Raw genomic sequence first — 18,251 nt, forward strand, 5'->3', positions numbered from 1 at the left:
TTATGAAATTCCTTAATGTGTTACCTCTAAAACTAAAATAATTGCGTAAAATGGCAAGAGATAATCGATTCGATTTTCTACTCCCAAAAATGTATTAAATTATAAAGAAATTTTATTTTTTATGCCAATTTATATAAATCAAAGTTTTGATTGCCAACATACTTTTTTACGGAAATTTTCTGGTATATACAAAAATAATGGTGCCGCAATATTTATTGAGCGAAGTACAATTTGTAGATATTTAAAATAATCGAACAGAAGAAAATTTAGAAGTTTGAAAATAATTTTCTTTTTTTATTTAGTTGAATTAGATCTAGGACCATCTGCAATATTTTGAAGTCTTTTCAGGATGTTATGAAATTTGAGAGGTTGATGAAGAGGTTGTGCCTAATAATTATTTTTTCTACGAAAATTTCCATAGCTGATGAATTTGTCAGCCGATCTGAAAATTTTTTTTATTGCATGACATGTTCTGACACGCAAAAAAGGCGGTGTTCGTTTCCCGACTTTTATTCAATTATTTTCTTGTTTGAATATCGTTCTAGATGAAGTTTTCAGCTTGCCTCGAAATTTTCCATGGAAAAGAAATTCAGGGTCTCTCAAATTTCCAGTCATTCTGAAATGATCCAAAATACTATGTATGGCCCAAGATCTAAAATAATTTTCTTTTGAAAAAAAATTTTTGAATTGCATGACAACGAGAAAAATTGAACGATAAAAGATAAAAAAATAAAATAGTGCATTAAACTCTTTACTTTTAGTATTTAAGCTAGTGGTTGAAAAAAAATTAGTTTTATTTTATGTACTCATTAAATATTTGCCCTCTTTCTGTCCTTTTTTGCTCCTCCGTTATGCTGTTTTCACAAAATTTCAACCTTTTGAATTTTATAAGCGTTCGAGAAGCTTTGATTTTTTATTTCATCCCTTTTTTAATTGTTTTTTAAACACCTGTTACGTTCAATGTTGCGGGCTTCCTTTTCGAATCGCCTTTTTTCCTCTTCCTTCGCATCAGGTGTGCACATCAAGAGCAGCCACGAAGAGCGAGAGAAGTTTGCGATTTTAAAAACGATTATAACACAAAAACACATCATTTTTTCTTGTTCCGCTAAAAAAGTGGCGCACTTAAACAAATTTTAAATTTTTTCAAAATTGCAAACAGATATATCGCGTCGAAAAATGATTGTATCTGAATGAAATATATTAAACGGGGAGCTCGTGACAGTAAAACTGCACTTACACGGATTTCGAAATTTCGCAAATGAATAAATGCTATTTAACGAAAGGTACAATATGGATTATAGGTGTGCCAGGGTTTATCCTGGCTGAAATATTTTTTAATAATTACAAGTATTTTCACTTTCATGGAAATTAATTTGTAAAAGACCATTTTATTTTTCAGGAAAATTTGGTGTGGCGGCTGTTATCGTGGCAGTAAGGTCTGTCACGCCGATTTTGAATATATAAAGCCAATAAAATTTTATCCTTATCGCGGAATTACTTTTTTTTTTTTTAAATTTGTTCGTTTTGAGTTCTACTTTCGAAATATCTCGTGTGACAGTTGAAATCTGTGACACCAGTAAAAAATAAAAGTCTGGCAAAAAATATTTCTGCCACTATAAATCCTTGCACACCTAATCCATCTTGTATCTATCGTTAAATAGTAATTCACATGCGAAATTTCGAAATCCGTGTAAGTGCAGTTTTACTGTCACGGGCTCCATGACTTTTGTATAAATACTTATGCACCCTGTACCCTGTACACGCAAGAAAAATCGAGAATATTAAAATTTTTTTTAAGTGCACAACTTTTTATATAAATTGTATTTTTAAGTAAATTGTAAATTATAATTTTAGTTAAATAAGTAGGCTATAAATTAGTCGGATTGAACTATTCACGACTTTAAAATCGTTTACTTCTCTGCTCTACCTTATATATTTTTTGATATTTACGAAATATATTCATCTAGTAAGATTCTAATCGCTTCCCTTTTATTTATAATCTCCCAAATTCAATTTTAACACCTCGCAAATCGTTAATTTTTGAGAGAAAAAAATCGCACAAATATTCCATTGAGTACATTAAATTAAAAACTAATTTTATTGTTATCAGAATTTTAAATGAAAATTTTATAACTGATTGTAAATATAAAACAAAAAAAAAAATTAATTCACTCTTGTGTTTTCCTCTTATATTTTTTTTTTCTTTTGTAGTCTATTATATATAAATATATAAATAAAAATGTGAGAAAATCATTGAAACAATTTTCACACACACACACTCACACACACAAACAAACACAAGTGAGATGATTTTCCCTCTGTTTTTTCTTTCTCTTATTTTGTATAAAAAAAGTATTTTCAATTTTTTTATTTTTTACTACCCCCCAAACAGAGAATGAATTAAGTAAATAAAAAATTGATTAACCAGTTATTAGCCCAAGGAAAAATTCACTCGAAAATCTTAATTTTTATTCGTCACTATGGTCCGACTTGAGGAAAAATTATTGATAAAGGATGTTCCAAAATTAACATAAGAAGTAATTTTTATATAAAACATAATTTTTTTTTTTAATTTTTCGTTTTCATATCGGAAAAAACTTAAAAGCTTTGCCGACACATCCTGAAATTCGTTGAAAAGCGTTGTAGCATAATCTTTGGCATATAGCTTCAGATTTAAAAAATATCCTAAAGAGTCTGCTGTTACTCTGTCTTTGTTGAAGTTATACTTCTTTCGAGAGTTGATACGAAAACTACAAGTTAGTTTCAATTTTTTAACATCATGAAGTCAGTCGATAAACAAAATGTCTCTCACAATAGATAAGGATAGATAGATTACATTTCATCTATGTTAAATGCAATATATATCATTTGTTTACATTATTTATAAATTATTATATTTGTTATTAACAAAGAAGTATAACTACCTCACAATTTGAGTAAAATTTATATATTGTGTTAATTCTGGGACAGCCTTGGTTATGCGCAATTTTTTTTATCGAATCTAACTTAAAATATTTTCACCAAAATTATTGAAATTAAGTTCAAAGATTTGAAAAAAACCTCACATGTTTCTGGAGAAATGTTATTTGGAAAAAAATTATTGATTGTGCCTTTCTTATGACCTACTTACTTATATTCGGCTTACTCCCCTCCCTGTAGGCGTCTAGCGCCCAAAAGGAGTTGTTATCGACCACTTTATTTAAATGCTACGGTAGCCTTCTTCATTAAATCTAATGAAGATATTCGAATGATTTTTTTCTTGGATTATTAAATTTTTTTTTAATTATGAGATATTTAAGTGTGATGGACATTTTTTTTTCTTGGAAGCCATCATACTGTTTTTTTTTATTTAGATACGTTTTTGTGTATTTTTTTTTGTTTATTTTTAATGATTATTTGTATTTATAAGGCCCCGTTTACAAACAAACAAAAAAAAAGAAGAAATTTTACTTTTAAAACTGAAAAAATACCAATCATTTCAGTCGTTTTACAATTGTTCATAAAAATTTAAATATAACAATTATAGATTTTAAAATTTTGTGTTTATTTACTTCAAAAATAGATTAACAACTTTTTCCTTCCTCTAAAATTAATTTCCTTTAAAATTTCACTTCCTCATTCTCTTTAACATCTCAAGAAACCAGGCGCTAAACCGTTGACTCTATCTTCGACATTGTCGATCTAAGGTATGTTTTAAGACGACGCAAAGTTGAAAAGTAGCGTTTATTCGTCGCTCTTGTTCACAGGTAAAACTGGCAGAACGCGAAGCATTTGGTAAACATTTGGAAACGTATTTTCAATGCAAATATTGAGTACTTCGAGTGAATTTTTGATGTACTATTCAGCAATGCATTTCTCTCCAAAGTTTAACTTCGTCACGGAAATTATTGTGCAAGTTTGAAGAGTATGGTTCAAAAAGTTGAGCGCAAGAGTTTTTATCAAAATTTGCAATTTTTTTGGGAAAGAGGTAAGCAAAATTTAATTTTTTTCAAGCATTGAGTCTATTTTGCCGGGAACCTTTGCTTCCGAGATTACGCTCTGCAGGACTTCTTTCGATTGGCACTATAATATTAGTCATTATATCCGATATGTACATTTTAATTATTTTCTGAAAGAAATGTCATCAGAAAAAAATAAGAACATTTGTTTTTTTTTCGGTGAAGAAAATTTTACCGGAAAAAAATGGAAAAACGTTAGACAAAAAACAAGCTGAAACTAGTAGGATTGGGTTGTTTTACTTAACGATTAAATGATGGAAATATTTACCAGGAAATCGTTGTAAATTTTTATCAGATTTAATTGTTTGATAATTATTTCTTGCATTATTTCCAATTATTCGTACAGTATTTACCATTGATCTGGCAACTTGGGTTTTTGTTGATCGCAAATCATTGTTGTTACCTGCTGCACCTGTTGTTACTTGCTCATAATGGGGTCGCTCGTAAATATGTGCCTCGTTAACAACGACTTCAAGATCTACGTGCCAAAAAAAAAAAAAAAAAAAAAACGGTTTAACTTTCAATGAACATTTCGCTAGTCAGGGTCGGATTAACCATGTCGGAATTTGAAGATCATCAGCTCTTTTTTCAAGTTGATGAGTAAAATGAGACTCGGGTATTTTAATTTAAAATTTATTCTTGTTAAATGCAATAAAAAACAATAAATGAAAAAAAAAAGTTTTGGCAAGCACATTAAGTTTAAAATATTCGAACATTTTTGGACACTATTATAAACGATTCTGAGACATTGACGAATGAATATAGTTTTTTATTAGTTTTAATTTTGAAAAGTTACGTTAATCCGGGTTGCGTTGGATAACATCAGACTTATATATTTGCAATGCTATTATATGTTCGGGAAAGTTAATTGTACCAAATTATCAAAAATCAATTTAAACGATCCTTTGGTAGGTACAATTTTATCTTTTACCGCATTTTCCAATATTGTAAGTACTTGAATTGCACCATCTCTATTCATTATATTTTCTAGAAGCCTCGTTAATTTCATGGTCAGTATTTGTGAAAAAATCTGTTAGAAATCTAAACAGAGACCACTTTTACAGATCTTTATCATCGAGTGGACGTCATTGGATGCGCTACGTAACGTAATACATTTTGGATGCATTACGTTGCGCAAAGCACAAATGTATTGCGTTACGCAATAGGACTTTTCATTTTAAAATCACGATTCACATTTGTTTCGTACTAAATGATTTATAACCAATGTGATAAAATGAATAACAAATATCTTCTATCTTAGTCCTACTTATTGCTGTCAGTACGAAAAAATAAACTCTGCACTTGCGCTTATGACATGATGAAAAGGCCTATGCATGAATTATGTTACGTATTATTAGTTCTACTACTCGATACTAGATGGCTCTGTTCTGTAAGTATGAATTTCATCAATTATCAGCAATGCTTATTATCACTGGGGATTCAAATTTTCCAATATAATTTTCTCTTTATAAAAAGTTTTCAATTTGTTTTGTGCGTGCGCCGGGCATTTAACCGATGTGGGGCGCTTAGAAAGGTTCTGCCTAATTGTTAATCTGGCCATGTCGCTAGTAATGACTCATTTTATAATTATTTTTTACTTATTGAACTGAAATTTATAGTCTAAGATCCCAATTAGGATCGACCTTCACCGATCTGTTAACCGGATGAAAGTTATTTTTTATGAAATATAAAATGTTAACAAATATCCCTGCAATGGGTTGCCTAAAAAAAAGTGGTCCAGACTACTTTTAGTGAAAATATCAAGAGTAAAATTTTTAGAAATTTTTCACTGACTTTTATATCTAACGAATTTTGATCTACTCGAAAGTAAAAGCCATAAAGAATATGCAGCAGCTATGCTGTCTGCCTCTTTTCGTTCACTATTTTCGCATTTATACAAGTTGTGAATAGTAATTACGTTCATCTGTTAATTCATTTCCTCACATATATAAATAAAGATAATTTTATTGCAAATACGGTGGTATATGATTGTCCACAAAATATCAGTCAAAAAATAAAATTTACAAGCTTTCCAAGTTTTGATATTTTATTAAAAGTTGTCTGGACCATATTTTTTAGGGCAACCCACAACAGGGATATTTGTAAATATTTTACATTTCATAAAAAATAACTTTCATTCGGTAAACAGATGGGTGAAGGTCGACCTTAATTCGGATCTTGTACTATTATATAAATTTCTATTCAGGTTTATGAAAAGTAAAGTATGGAACTCACTTTTGGCTCCATTTGTAAGTTGTTTATTATTTTGTGGGGCGATAATCTGAAATTAAGAAATTTGTAATATATAAAAAAGAAATAAATATGGGGAAAGATTTATTTTTCAGAATTACCGAATTTTTTTTAGATGTATTTGAAGTTGTATGCCCATCTTGTATTTTATTATTCATGTTTGTGTATTGAGCATATTTTTTTTGATCATCCATTCGCAACGATCCATTCATTTTCATGGCGAAATATATCTGAAAAAGTTTGGGTATTTTAAAATCTTTATCAACAAAAGTTCCATCATCCCTCTTTTCACAAATATGCTGTGTATAAATGCTTACTTGTTGTAATAATCCATAATTCCGTATTAAAAGATCCCGCTGTGCCAGTCCAGCAATACGTTCACGTTCCTCTGATTCAAGGATTGTTCCAGGTAAAAATGAATTACAAATCGGTGCTAATACAGATCGATTTGGACCAACATGTTTCCGTGCTTTTATTTGTTGTGACACCGTTGAATTCGTATTTTGTTGCTTACTGTTATTGGTTGTAGATTCGGGTGATTCAGGGCGTAGTTTTTCTTTTTCCATATCTTGCCTATTACTTACGGGCACACGTTTTGATGCTTCTAATTTTGCTTTTGTCTACAACGTTAGGTAATTAATTTTTTAAGCTCAAATTTGCTTTTATCTCAGAAAACCTCAATATTGCCCACTTCAAATTCTAAGTTGTCAATTTAGTAGTTTCTGAGTTTGTTTTCACAGGAGTTTTAATCGTAGTCGTTTTCAAAACATAGTTTACTGATATGGCAGTTACGCAGGGGAATGTGTTTACAAAATTACCCCTCAAAGTAAAATAATCCCTTATTGTTTTAAGTGAATCATTAAAGCCATCTATTATATTTATCGATAGATGGCTTCCACATGATCAAATTAATCGTTGTATAAATCCTTATGGCTATTTGAAGTTATTTGGTGTTCCGTATCAGATGCAGTAAAATATTATAAATAATTTTACTGCATCTGATCTATGGCAAGACAAATTTCAACGTAAAATTACTTTTTTTCGCCTTCTGATTGTTTTACTCTTGGCTTCTGTTGACTTTTAATAATATTATAAGACATTTAGATTGGCTTATAATAAATTTTAAGGTCAGTTTTTATGACTATATTCAAATATGTCGTTACAGGTAAAATGATCCCCTTTATATTGATTAAAATGATTCCTACTTTGTGTGTAAAATTATAATAGGTAAAATGATCCCCCATCATGTGGCGAGGATTGAATGGGTTGATTAAGATTGATTTTACCATTGTTATTTGTTTTTATACTAATCGTTGATGCAATGTAAAATTATAATTAATATTTTTAACTCCCGAACTGAAAAAAAGGGGTGTTATAAGTTTGACCGCTATGAATGGACCGATTTTGATTTTTTTGTTTCGTTTGAAAGCTAATTTAATGGGGAGTATTCTTAGCTATGTTTCAAGTGCAAGTATATAGGGTTCCGTACCCGGAAAAACTAAAAATTTGGCGATGAACTTCAAAATGGGTTCAGTTTGGAAAAGGCTTTAAAAAAAAGTAATTTAATGGAGAGTGTTCTTATAAGATCGGTAATTCGATCTCCTTTGAGAAATATTGAATAGTTCTACAAATTTGAACAAATCAAAAGAAATTGGCATGCCAATATATTACCATACTTGAACAGAGAAATCAAAAATATTTCGGCGTTATACTTATCTAGAATAGTTTGGCAATAAATTACTTTTTTTCTTAGGTGGGTCATTATAGGACACCTTCTTCTCTAAGACAGTCTGTAGCAGGTGAGAATGTTCTATGATGGAGGTAAATTTAAAAACTATTTAAATAATTGAATATACCTCCATTTCTTGTCTTTGAATTCGTGCTGCGGTATCTCTTGCGCGACTCGCTGCTGTTTGACAGTATAAAGAACTTTGGGTCTGACGAAAGAATGGTGCATACTTGGATTGATTTGTACCTGGATATGCTTGTCTAAAGCCACCTAAATGCATACTTTCCCATTTATCTTGCATTATCCATGGATCCGTATTTGATGTACTCAATATTGAGTCAGTATACCTGCAAATCATTTAATATTCGTTATGATTGCCGAGCAAGTTTTTAAGTAGTCTTCATACGGATACGATAAAAAGTGTGCAACCATAAACTTTGATACTTTGAAAGTATGTTTCCCATGGTTTAACAGTGTTTGTGCAGGTCAAAGTCAAGGCGAAAGTTCGCTAGGATTCAACTCCAAGCGTATCCCAGGGTAGGATACACCCGCTTTTATATTTTTCATTTTATTTACCCCAAATCTTTATTAACACCCTGCAGTAATCGGTCTCGAACTCGACGACGATCTTCTTCCAATACTTTTCGTTTATCATAACGTGCAATGTCTAACATTGAAAATGTGTCGAATAATAAATTACTTTTCACTTCGGAATCAATTACAGTATCACAATGAAAACTTGGCGAATGATTAACCTTTCAAGAAAATAATATTGCTATGTTAGTAAAAATTAGTACAAATTCAACGAAAGTTTCGGTGTGATAGTTATGGAATTGTAATAAGTTCTATTATAGCGCCACTGTCTTAAAATCAGGGCCAGATTATCCCATTTCGAGGTCCCTAGGCAATGCAATTGTCCGGGCTCCAAGGCCATGTAAAAATCAGACGGCGCCGTATTTTTTTGGTCTTCGTAAATCACCTCCCGTCTCTGTTGAATCTCGGAAACAACTCCAACGATTTTCGTATGTAGGGAGTTTTTGGGGCGAAAAATCGATCTAGCTAGGTTGTTTTATCCGTATTTTCAGGAAAAACAAACAAACTCCAAAATATGAATCATCCTGGAATTTTTTGGCGAGTACATACATTGTACGTGATTCGTTTCGTATGTATTGTATAATGTGTGGTCCGTGTAACTATGTCAGTTTTGGTTGATATTAGCTGGTGTGATATACGTATATCGCAGTTAATGAAATAAAGTACTAGTGACAAAAGCTCAGTTATCCAGGTACTAGACTCTTAAGTGAGACCGTCAAAAATACAGAAGTGGAAATTCAGCGGAAAATGTCTGATCCTAAGTTGGGCTTGCAGATTATACTTTAATTTGACAAGATCAACGATTATTTTGAAACAGCGTTATTAATTGGCTGACAATTCCTCGAAGCTTTAGTAGAAATTTTCTATCCAAAATCTAGTTAATAAAATTTATAATTTAAATTTGTAAAGCGGGAAGATTGCATTTAACTTATCAAGCAAGAAGATTGAATTTGACGTTTTAATGCGTCGTAATTATCTTTTCACTAAACCATCACACTAAGTACGGAAATTTTTACCTCCAAAATGTATGGTTTTAATTTATGATCAAGCAATACATCAAAACCTAATAATTCAAAGCATGCGTATGCTAAATCATGCGATGGAAAACATGCATGATAACTATGTTTCAATATTGGCCATGCTGCAATTATTGTTTTAACAATCACTTCATCAATATTCTCCCATAGTTCTTGTACATCATAGCCCATAGCAACTAGATAACGATTTAAACTGGATATCTTTCTAGAACAATGTGTTTGGTTTTTTATTTTTATTTTTTTTAGAGTGAAAATCTTTAGTTATGTAATTATTACCTTTTGCTACCACCTTCATCGTCCATATTGTACGTTCGACTATGTTTATTTACAGCATAATTTGTTAAATGCATAAATACATTCGTTGTATTATTTCCAGTCGGTTCTCGATATCTACTGGTGGCAAATCTATAAAATAGAATTAAAACAAGTGGAAACAAACAATTGACTGAGTTAATACCATGCATAATCAGTGTTGATTTCTTTATCACATTACACATACAAACATGTGACACATACAAAACTGATAATCAAGTATAGTGCATACTATAAAATTTCCGCCTAATCGGCCCCCTCACGGGTAAACAGTGATGTTTACGAAAAAATGTTTGAAACAAAAGTTGTTTAATTTTTGATAAGGAACATTTTTTACATTTAAACTTTTGTTCTATCTCTGACGGTTTACAAGATGGGTCCTACGGACCCAAGACCCAATTGACCTATGATGCTCATTTACGAACTTGACATCACTTTTTACGTCCTGAGTACGCTGTAAAAATTTCAGCTCGATATCTTTTTTCGTTTTTGAGTTATCGTGTCCACAGACGGACGGACAACCGGAAATGGATTAATTAGGTGATTCTATGAACACCTATACCAAAATTTTTTTCGTAGTAGCAATATTTTTAAGCGTTACAAACTTGGGACGAAACTTAATATACCATGTATATTTCATATATACATGGTATAATAATTACTTGATTGATCCAAATTGGATAAAATTAGCGTGTGGTAGAGAAAAATGAAATTTTTTGGATTTTTATGACGTCATATAGTTTGAAAAATCAACTTTTTGGATATTTTGGCAAACGTTTATCGTATTTAAGCGATTTTTTTGAAACACACTTATTTTGGGTCATATTTTTCAATTTTTGCAATAGTCATTCGTTTATATTAACCCTTATACCAAATGTAGAATCCATGATATTGCATTTTCGAAATTTGTTGGAGATACGTTAAATTTGACCAAATATTTGAAAATTATGACCAAAAATTGGCGGGATTGGATACTTAATTTATCCAAATTGGGTAATATTTGCGTGTGGAAGAGAAAATAATTTTTTTTATTATTTTTATGACGTCATAAAGTTAAAAAAATCAATTTTTTCGATATTTTCGCTATATTTTATGGTATTTGAATGAATTTTTTTTAAATCGACTAATTTTGGCTCATATTTTTCAATTTTTGTAGTAATTATTCGTTTATATTAACCCTTATACCAAATGTAGAATCAACGATACTACATTTTCGAAATATATTGGAGATACGTTAAATTTGATGAAATATTTGAAAAGTATGATCCAAAATTAGTGGAAATAATTACTTGATTGATCCAAATTGGATAAAATTAGCGTGTGGTAGAGAAAAATGAAATTTTTTTGATTTTTTGACGTCATAAAGTTAAAAAAAATCAATTTTTTTATATTTTCGCTAAATTTTATCATATTTGAATGAATTTTTTTTTTTTAAACCCACTAATTTTATTTGTTTACTTATAATTATGCATACGATATTTACATCATGATCTATTCGATTATTTTTTATGTAATATGCTACATACAGGCGTAAACTAAATATTGACAAATATCTTGTCTAGTAATCTTAATTAAAGAAAATTGAAAAAAATACACTCGAGCCAGGACTTCTTGGATTCATGTCAAGCGCCCTACCAATTAGGCTATTCGAGTTCTAGACATGAAAGCAATTTTTTCAACTCAATGACTTTTTTTAATTTGTTCATCCACTTATTTATCATTATTACTTATTGTTATTGTTTACTTTTAATTTAGTTTACGCCTGTATGTAGCATATTACATCAAAAATAATCGAATAGACCATGATGTAAATATCGTATGCATAATTAAAAGTAAACAAAAACTAGTGAAACGAACAATTGACTGAGTTAATTGTTGAAATACCATGCATACTCGGTGTTGATTTCTTTATCACATTACACATAGAAACATGTGACACATACATAACTGATAATCAAGTATAGTACATATTATAAAATTTCCGCCTAATTGGCGCCCTCACGGGTGAACAGTGATGTTTACGAAAAAATGTTTCAAACAAAAGTTGTTTAATTTTTTACATTTAAACTTTTGTTCTGTCTCTAACGGTTTACAAGATGGGTCCTACGGACCCAAGACCCAATTGACCTATGATGCTCATTTACGAACTTGACCTCACTTTTTACGTTCTGAGTACGCTGTAAAAATTTCATCTCGGACAACCGGAAATGGACTAATTAGGTGATTTTATGAACACCTATGACAAAATTTTTTTCCTAGCATCATTATTTTTAAGCGTTACAAACTTGGGACTAAACTTAATATACTATGTATATTTCATATATACATGGTATAACAATAAGTAATAATAATAAATAAGTGGATAAACAAATTTAAAAAAAATCATTGAGTTGAAAAAATTGTATTCGTGTCTAGAACTCGAATAGCCTAATTGGTAGGGCGCTTGATAGTCTAGTTAACATCCACGATTTTTTCTAACTTTTTTGTATTTTCTCCGAAAATTACGAAATAGGTGTCATTCGATTCGTAATTTTATGTAGAAAGTTTACTGAAAAAAATGAAATGGCGCTAAAAAAAATTGCAAAAGTTATAAACAATTAAGTGAAAAATAAAATAGGGGGTTCAGTTTTTTTTGAATAACTCAAAAAATATTGAAAATTTTCGAAATCTGAAAAAAGATCCAAAAAGATGAAGAAATTTCCTAAAATAAAGTTTCTACTGCCGAAATTGTATCTCTAATATTTATAATTTTTACAGAGCCTTGAAAATAGCGCAAAATATGACAAGTTTGGCTCTCGCGCGCGTTCTGTCTTTGAGACCTACTAACAAAAAAATTATTTAAACATATAAAATATGAATATTAATAAATAAAAAAATTAATGTAGTTTTGAGATACATGAATAATCAATAATCCGTGGTTGAAAAATTTTTTTCCTAATTTTTGCATTAGTTATGTAATTGTTAACTGACATTTTTTTCTATATAGAATGTTAACATAAAATCTCCGATAATTATTAAATTAAAACCCCAGAGTTTTTTTCCCTCCGTGAAGTTATTCTTATTAAGCTTACAAATAAATTACCGTTTTTAAAATTTTAAAATTTTGATTTTTCAATTTGTTATTAACATTTGAATATTAACAAATGAAAAAAAGTAATGAAAAAAAATTTTTGTTTATTGTTTTAATTTTTTATAATTAAAAGCTACATAAAAATAATTTTTAAAAATTTTTTACAATTGTTGTTTAAAAAATTGTTATAAACAAATACATTGTTTATGAGTAAATCGAAAATTTTTTTTTGCAATATGTTCATTTACACAAATTATGATTTAAAATAAAAAAATTTTTTCTTAAAAAAATTTATTTGTTGCTTAAAAATGCGTTTGTTAATTAACAATCTCTTTTAGCTACTAATTATTAATATTAAGAAATATTATTATTTTTTTAAAATTGTTTAATTGTTTTAATTTTTATAGTTAAAAGCTACATAAAAATAATTTTTTCAAATTTTTTACAATTGTTTTTTAAAAAATTGTTATAAACAAATACATTGTTTATGAGTAAAAAATTTGAAAAAATTATTTTTATGTAGCTTTTAACTATAAAAAATTAAAACAATTAAAAAATATTAAAAAAATAATAATACGTTAAATTTGACCAAATATTTGAAAAGTGTGACAAAAAATTGGTGCATTGCATACTTAATTTTTAAAAAATTTTTGAATTTATAGTTAGAAAAAAATTATAAAAATCTGAATAATTCATAAATTACGAATAGAACTAAGTTCACAAAATACGAGTAAAAAATATAGAACTGCATAAATTTCGTGTTCGCTTGGAAAAAAAGCTAACCCTTTTCTAATTACATGTGGTGTTTAATGTTTGAAAAACTCAAAAATGGTCAATATTAAAAATATATTTGTCACTTTTCAAAAAATCGTTAATAAACGAACCTTTACCTCGCTAAGCCTTCATTATAAACATATATTCGTAAAGGGTCGCAGGACGTTATTAAGGTGTATACTCGAAGATCGAATTTGAAACCATCTATTAAAAAGGGCTAAACAAAGAATATCCAAATTAATAAGATTATGTCAATATTATTAGAGATGATGAATTTTCTCGTTTCTCGAAGGTATATTAGAATATTTTCGAGATTTCCATACTCTTAAGCAGAAGCGAGAAAAAAATGCCATATCTGTCACTAAAGTTATACAAACCCTGGATAAATAAACTTGACAAATCATTCGGTCATTTGGTTTTAAATCCTTTAAGGATCTTGTCAAGAATATACCACGCCCTTGACTTCCAGCATCCGGTTTTAATATGTAAGTACGATTTTTACGTAAACGACTATATGCTAAAGCTTCACCCAGACTAAAAATAAATATTATCGCATCGTCTTGAATTAAATTAAATTAATAATTAATTAATAATAATAATTAAATTAATAAAAATGTCAAGCTCATGACAGAAAAACATAATTTTTTACAGTCTGCCAATGACAGAGGACAGAAAAATGTATAAAATAACATTTATAACGAATTAATGCATAATTAAAACTGATTATAGTCTGTCATTTATTTGAATAAAAGCCAAGACTGTTCAACACAAGAGAAAATCGTCTGCCAATAAATTGTAAGTGTATTGAATAGTTTAACCTTTAATTCAAATGAATGGCAGACTGTTAAAAGTTTTTCTTTTAGATTTACAAACAAATGTTAATGTTTAACTATGCGTTAATTCGTTATGAATATTATTTTATACATTTTTCTCGTTGCTTGTGTCTGCGAAATAATGTCTCCTAACATTGGCAGATTGTAAAAAATTGATTACATTTTTCTGTCACGAGCTGACAGTCTATAATATTAAATTAAAAATTTAAAGAAACCCCAGACATAAAATCAGGTTTGATCGATTCAGTTGTTGCATCGTACCTCTTAAAAGGATGAACCTATTTTGATTTTTTGTTTTGTTTGAAATATAATTTCAACGAAAGAAAATCTGTTCATCCATTAGAAGATCATCACCTTTTTCTTGTTGTTATCGAGTACAGAACCCGAACTAGTATTTCAACCATCTCTAAGAACACTCTCGATCAAATTACTTTTTTCCAACAAAAAGAAAAATCAAAATCGGATCATCTTTTTAGAAACTACGATGCCACAAACAGACACACAGATACGTTAAACTTATAACACCTCTATTTTCAATCGGGGGGTAAAAAAAGTGTACATACTCTGCAGGTAAACACCATGTTTTCGGGAAAAATCCATAATCCTTGGGAAATATACGTAACATACGATTTAAATTACGTGCTAATAAATCCTTGCGACATATTTCAAGCATTCCCGGGAAATGATTGACACGTTGAAATCGTCGCATATCTTTAGCACGCTCTATGGATATCGATAAATCAGTCCAATACAAATCCCAATTATCTGATTCGGATACTTCACGCATACCAAATCGTGCAGCTGTACGTCTTACAACATCATAACGACAGTTTGTTAAACATATGGCTGCTCTGAAAGAATAAATCACGATAATAAGTCAATAATACAAATTAATACAGTAAAAGATGTTACAAAAATCGGCTAATTAAGGAAAATGAAAGAAACCGCTCGCATTTTGATAAAACCTCATGGAATGTTTTTCTTAGGTGTCAAATATAATTAGTAACGCACGAGTTAGTGGTGTAAATGTATTTGTTAATAGACCTTTTCATCATGTCATATGCGCAAGTGCAGAGTTTATTTTTGACAGCAATAAGTAGGACTAAGATAGAAGATATTTGTTATGCATTTTATCACATTGGTTATAAATCATTTAGTACGAAACAAATGTGAATCGTGATTTTAAAATGAAAAGCCCTATAAACAAAAATTTTTAAACTCAATGAAACGATCAATGTTAAAAGATAACTTAAAAAATTAGTAAATAGGCAACTTGTATGACGTAAATGTTAAGTGTTTGTCAAATAATCGAAAATTATTATACATGTATAACATACACGTAATTCAAGTTGCCTATTTATTAATTTTGCAAATCAACTTTAACATTGATCGTTTCATTGAATTAAAGACTTATTGTTTGTTTATTAACAAATAGAAACATTTGCTCCACTAACTCTTGCATTACTAATGATATTTGACACCAAAATTTCAAATCGATAGTCCTATAAATAACGAAAATATGAGGGGTGTCTTTATCTTAAATGCGGCACACTGTATACAAACCTTTTTTTCTTTCGTTTAGTCGTATTTGCATCGCCTGTATCTGCCGTACGCAATAAAGCTTGTTGTGCCGTATTCAATTTATTATTTCTTTCATGATGTTTCGATGTTTTTAATACATTTTTCTGATGATGATGCTGTGAACGTTTTGTAATACTAACATCCGATTTTGAGATACTACTATCATCCACTTGATTACCGGATGAATGTAGCGTTGTGTCCGATTTAAAATTTGTATTATTATGTCCTTGATCATTTCGATTATAATTAGTATTAGTGTGGGTATTATATTTATCATCTGATGATAACGATGTTACATTATCACTATTATCATTATCACTATTTGATAATATTGATAGACTATCACTTGCATCTGTTGTTAATTCAACTTCTTCAATTATTGCGATTTCAGTCATGATACAAATATTGATTGTTTTTCAATTGAAATATTTATAAACATCTTAATATTTTTGTAACGAGGAAAATTGGTGACGAAATTATCATCTAAAAGGAAAATTTTACAAAAAGAAAATATCAAAGAATACAGAATATCAAATAGAACATCATTTGTATATACGTATCCGAACTCACTATTTTGGTAGTTTGAACTACTCTTCCAGAGGGTTTAGGCGTTACATATTTATAACAACTAGACATGCATTGATTTGTTATATTCACCGATAGATGGCTCTAGGCGTATAATAGGTATTTTCAAAGAATACAGATACATAATAGAACGACAGTTCCATACAAATATACGAACTCACTATTTGGTAGTTTGAACTTCTCCTCATGTTACAACCAAAAAAAAATACATAGGTTTTTTATATTCACCGATAGATGGCTCTATGCGCATATTTTTATTTTGTCTCATCATAGGAATTAATTTGGTAAACTAACATTCATTAGTTAAAAGTATGACGAATATTTTTTATAAAGAAAACAAGTGAAAACAAACAATTGACTGAGTTAATTGTTGAAATACCATGTATAGACAGTGTTGATGCGCAATCGTTTGTTTTTTTTGACGTCACGTAAATAACAAAAGATATTCACTTTTAAATAGACACATACATAACTGATATTCCTATATTAATACATACTATAAAATTTGCACCTAATTAACGCCCTCGTCGGTAAACAGTGATGTTTACAAACAAATGTTTCAAACAAAAGTTTTTTATTTTTTTATAAGGAACATTTTTTACATTTAAACTTTTGTTCTATCTCTAACGGTTTACAAGATGGGTCCTACGGACCCAAGATCCAATTGACCTATGATACTCATTTACGAACTTTACCTCACTTTTTACGTCCTGAGTACGCTGTAAAAATTTCAGCTCGATATCTTTTTTCGTTTTTGAGTTATCGTGTCCACAGACGAACGGACGGACGGACAACCGGAAATGGATTAATTAGGTGATTCTATGAATACCTATACCAAAATTTTTTTCGTAGCATCAATATTTTTAAGCGTTACAAACTTGGGACGAAACTTAATATACTATGTATATTTCATATATACATGGTATAATTATAACAGCACTCGGTTTTTCGTAAAATACATTTAAAGTGATGAAACGAATGCCATTTGTGGTGTTATTTCTTCTAAAAGTGGTTTCTTATATAAATCCTTACGCATCGATATTTCGAAAACCATGGTATATCGAAAAATTTATGATTAAAAAGGCTTCCCTGGTGGAAAAAATATTTGAAAAAAGAATAAGTCTTAGGAAACTCTGAAAAAGTCTTTAAAACTTTAAAAAAGTATTAAGAACTCTGAATAACTCTGAATTAGACTAGTCCGAAAACGTTGAGAAACTCAAAGTTCCTAAGACTTTTTCAGAATTTCTTATTCTTTCTTCAAATATTTTTTCCACCAGGGTTGGGACTAAAATTTGTATACCTTGATAAATATTTCAAATAAGCAGGGTATACAAATATTTTGAAAATGTTTCTATTCGAACAAATTATTCTAAACATATATGGTTTACTAAAATTATCGAAAAAAAGTAGCTATAAGTTTGCATTAAATCGATGGCTGGGCTCCCCGATGCCTGAAGTACATTTTAATCAAATTAAACCGAATTGTCA

At 29.5% G+C, this 18,251-nt stretch overlaps 1 protein-coding gene across 1 annotated transcript; it reads right to left on the reverse strand.

Moving 5' to 3' along the window:
- Window positions 1–4,234: 4,234 nt before the first annotated feature.
- LOC123293071 (tubulin polyglutamylase ttll6-like) lies at window positions 4,235–16,573 on the reverse strand. Its single transcript, XM_044873787.1, has 12 exons — window positions 16,161–16,573; window positions 15,161–15,448; window positions 14,142–14,298; window positions 13,881–13,981; window positions 9,885–10,013; window positions 9,588–9,813; window positions 8,554–8,732; window positions 8,105–8,324; window positions 6,566–6,868; window positions 6,350–6,478; window positions 6,234–6,279; window positions 4,235–4,476 (listed from the first exon to the last, which is right to left on the reverse strand). Exons 1-12 carry the CDS (start codon window positions 16,571–16,573, stop codon window positions 4,235–4,237), a joined length of 2,433 nt encoding a protein of 810 aa, XP_044729722.1.
- Window positions 16,574–18,251: the final 1,678 nt, after the last annotated feature.

Source organism: Chrysoperla carnea, chromosome 2 (assembly GCF_905475395.1).
Source record: "Chrysoperla carnea chromosome 2, inChrCarn1.1, whole genome shotgun sequence".
NCBI classification, from domain to species: Eukaryota; Metazoa; Arthropoda; class Insecta; order Neuroptera; family Chrysopidae; genus Chrysoperla; species Chrysoperla carnea.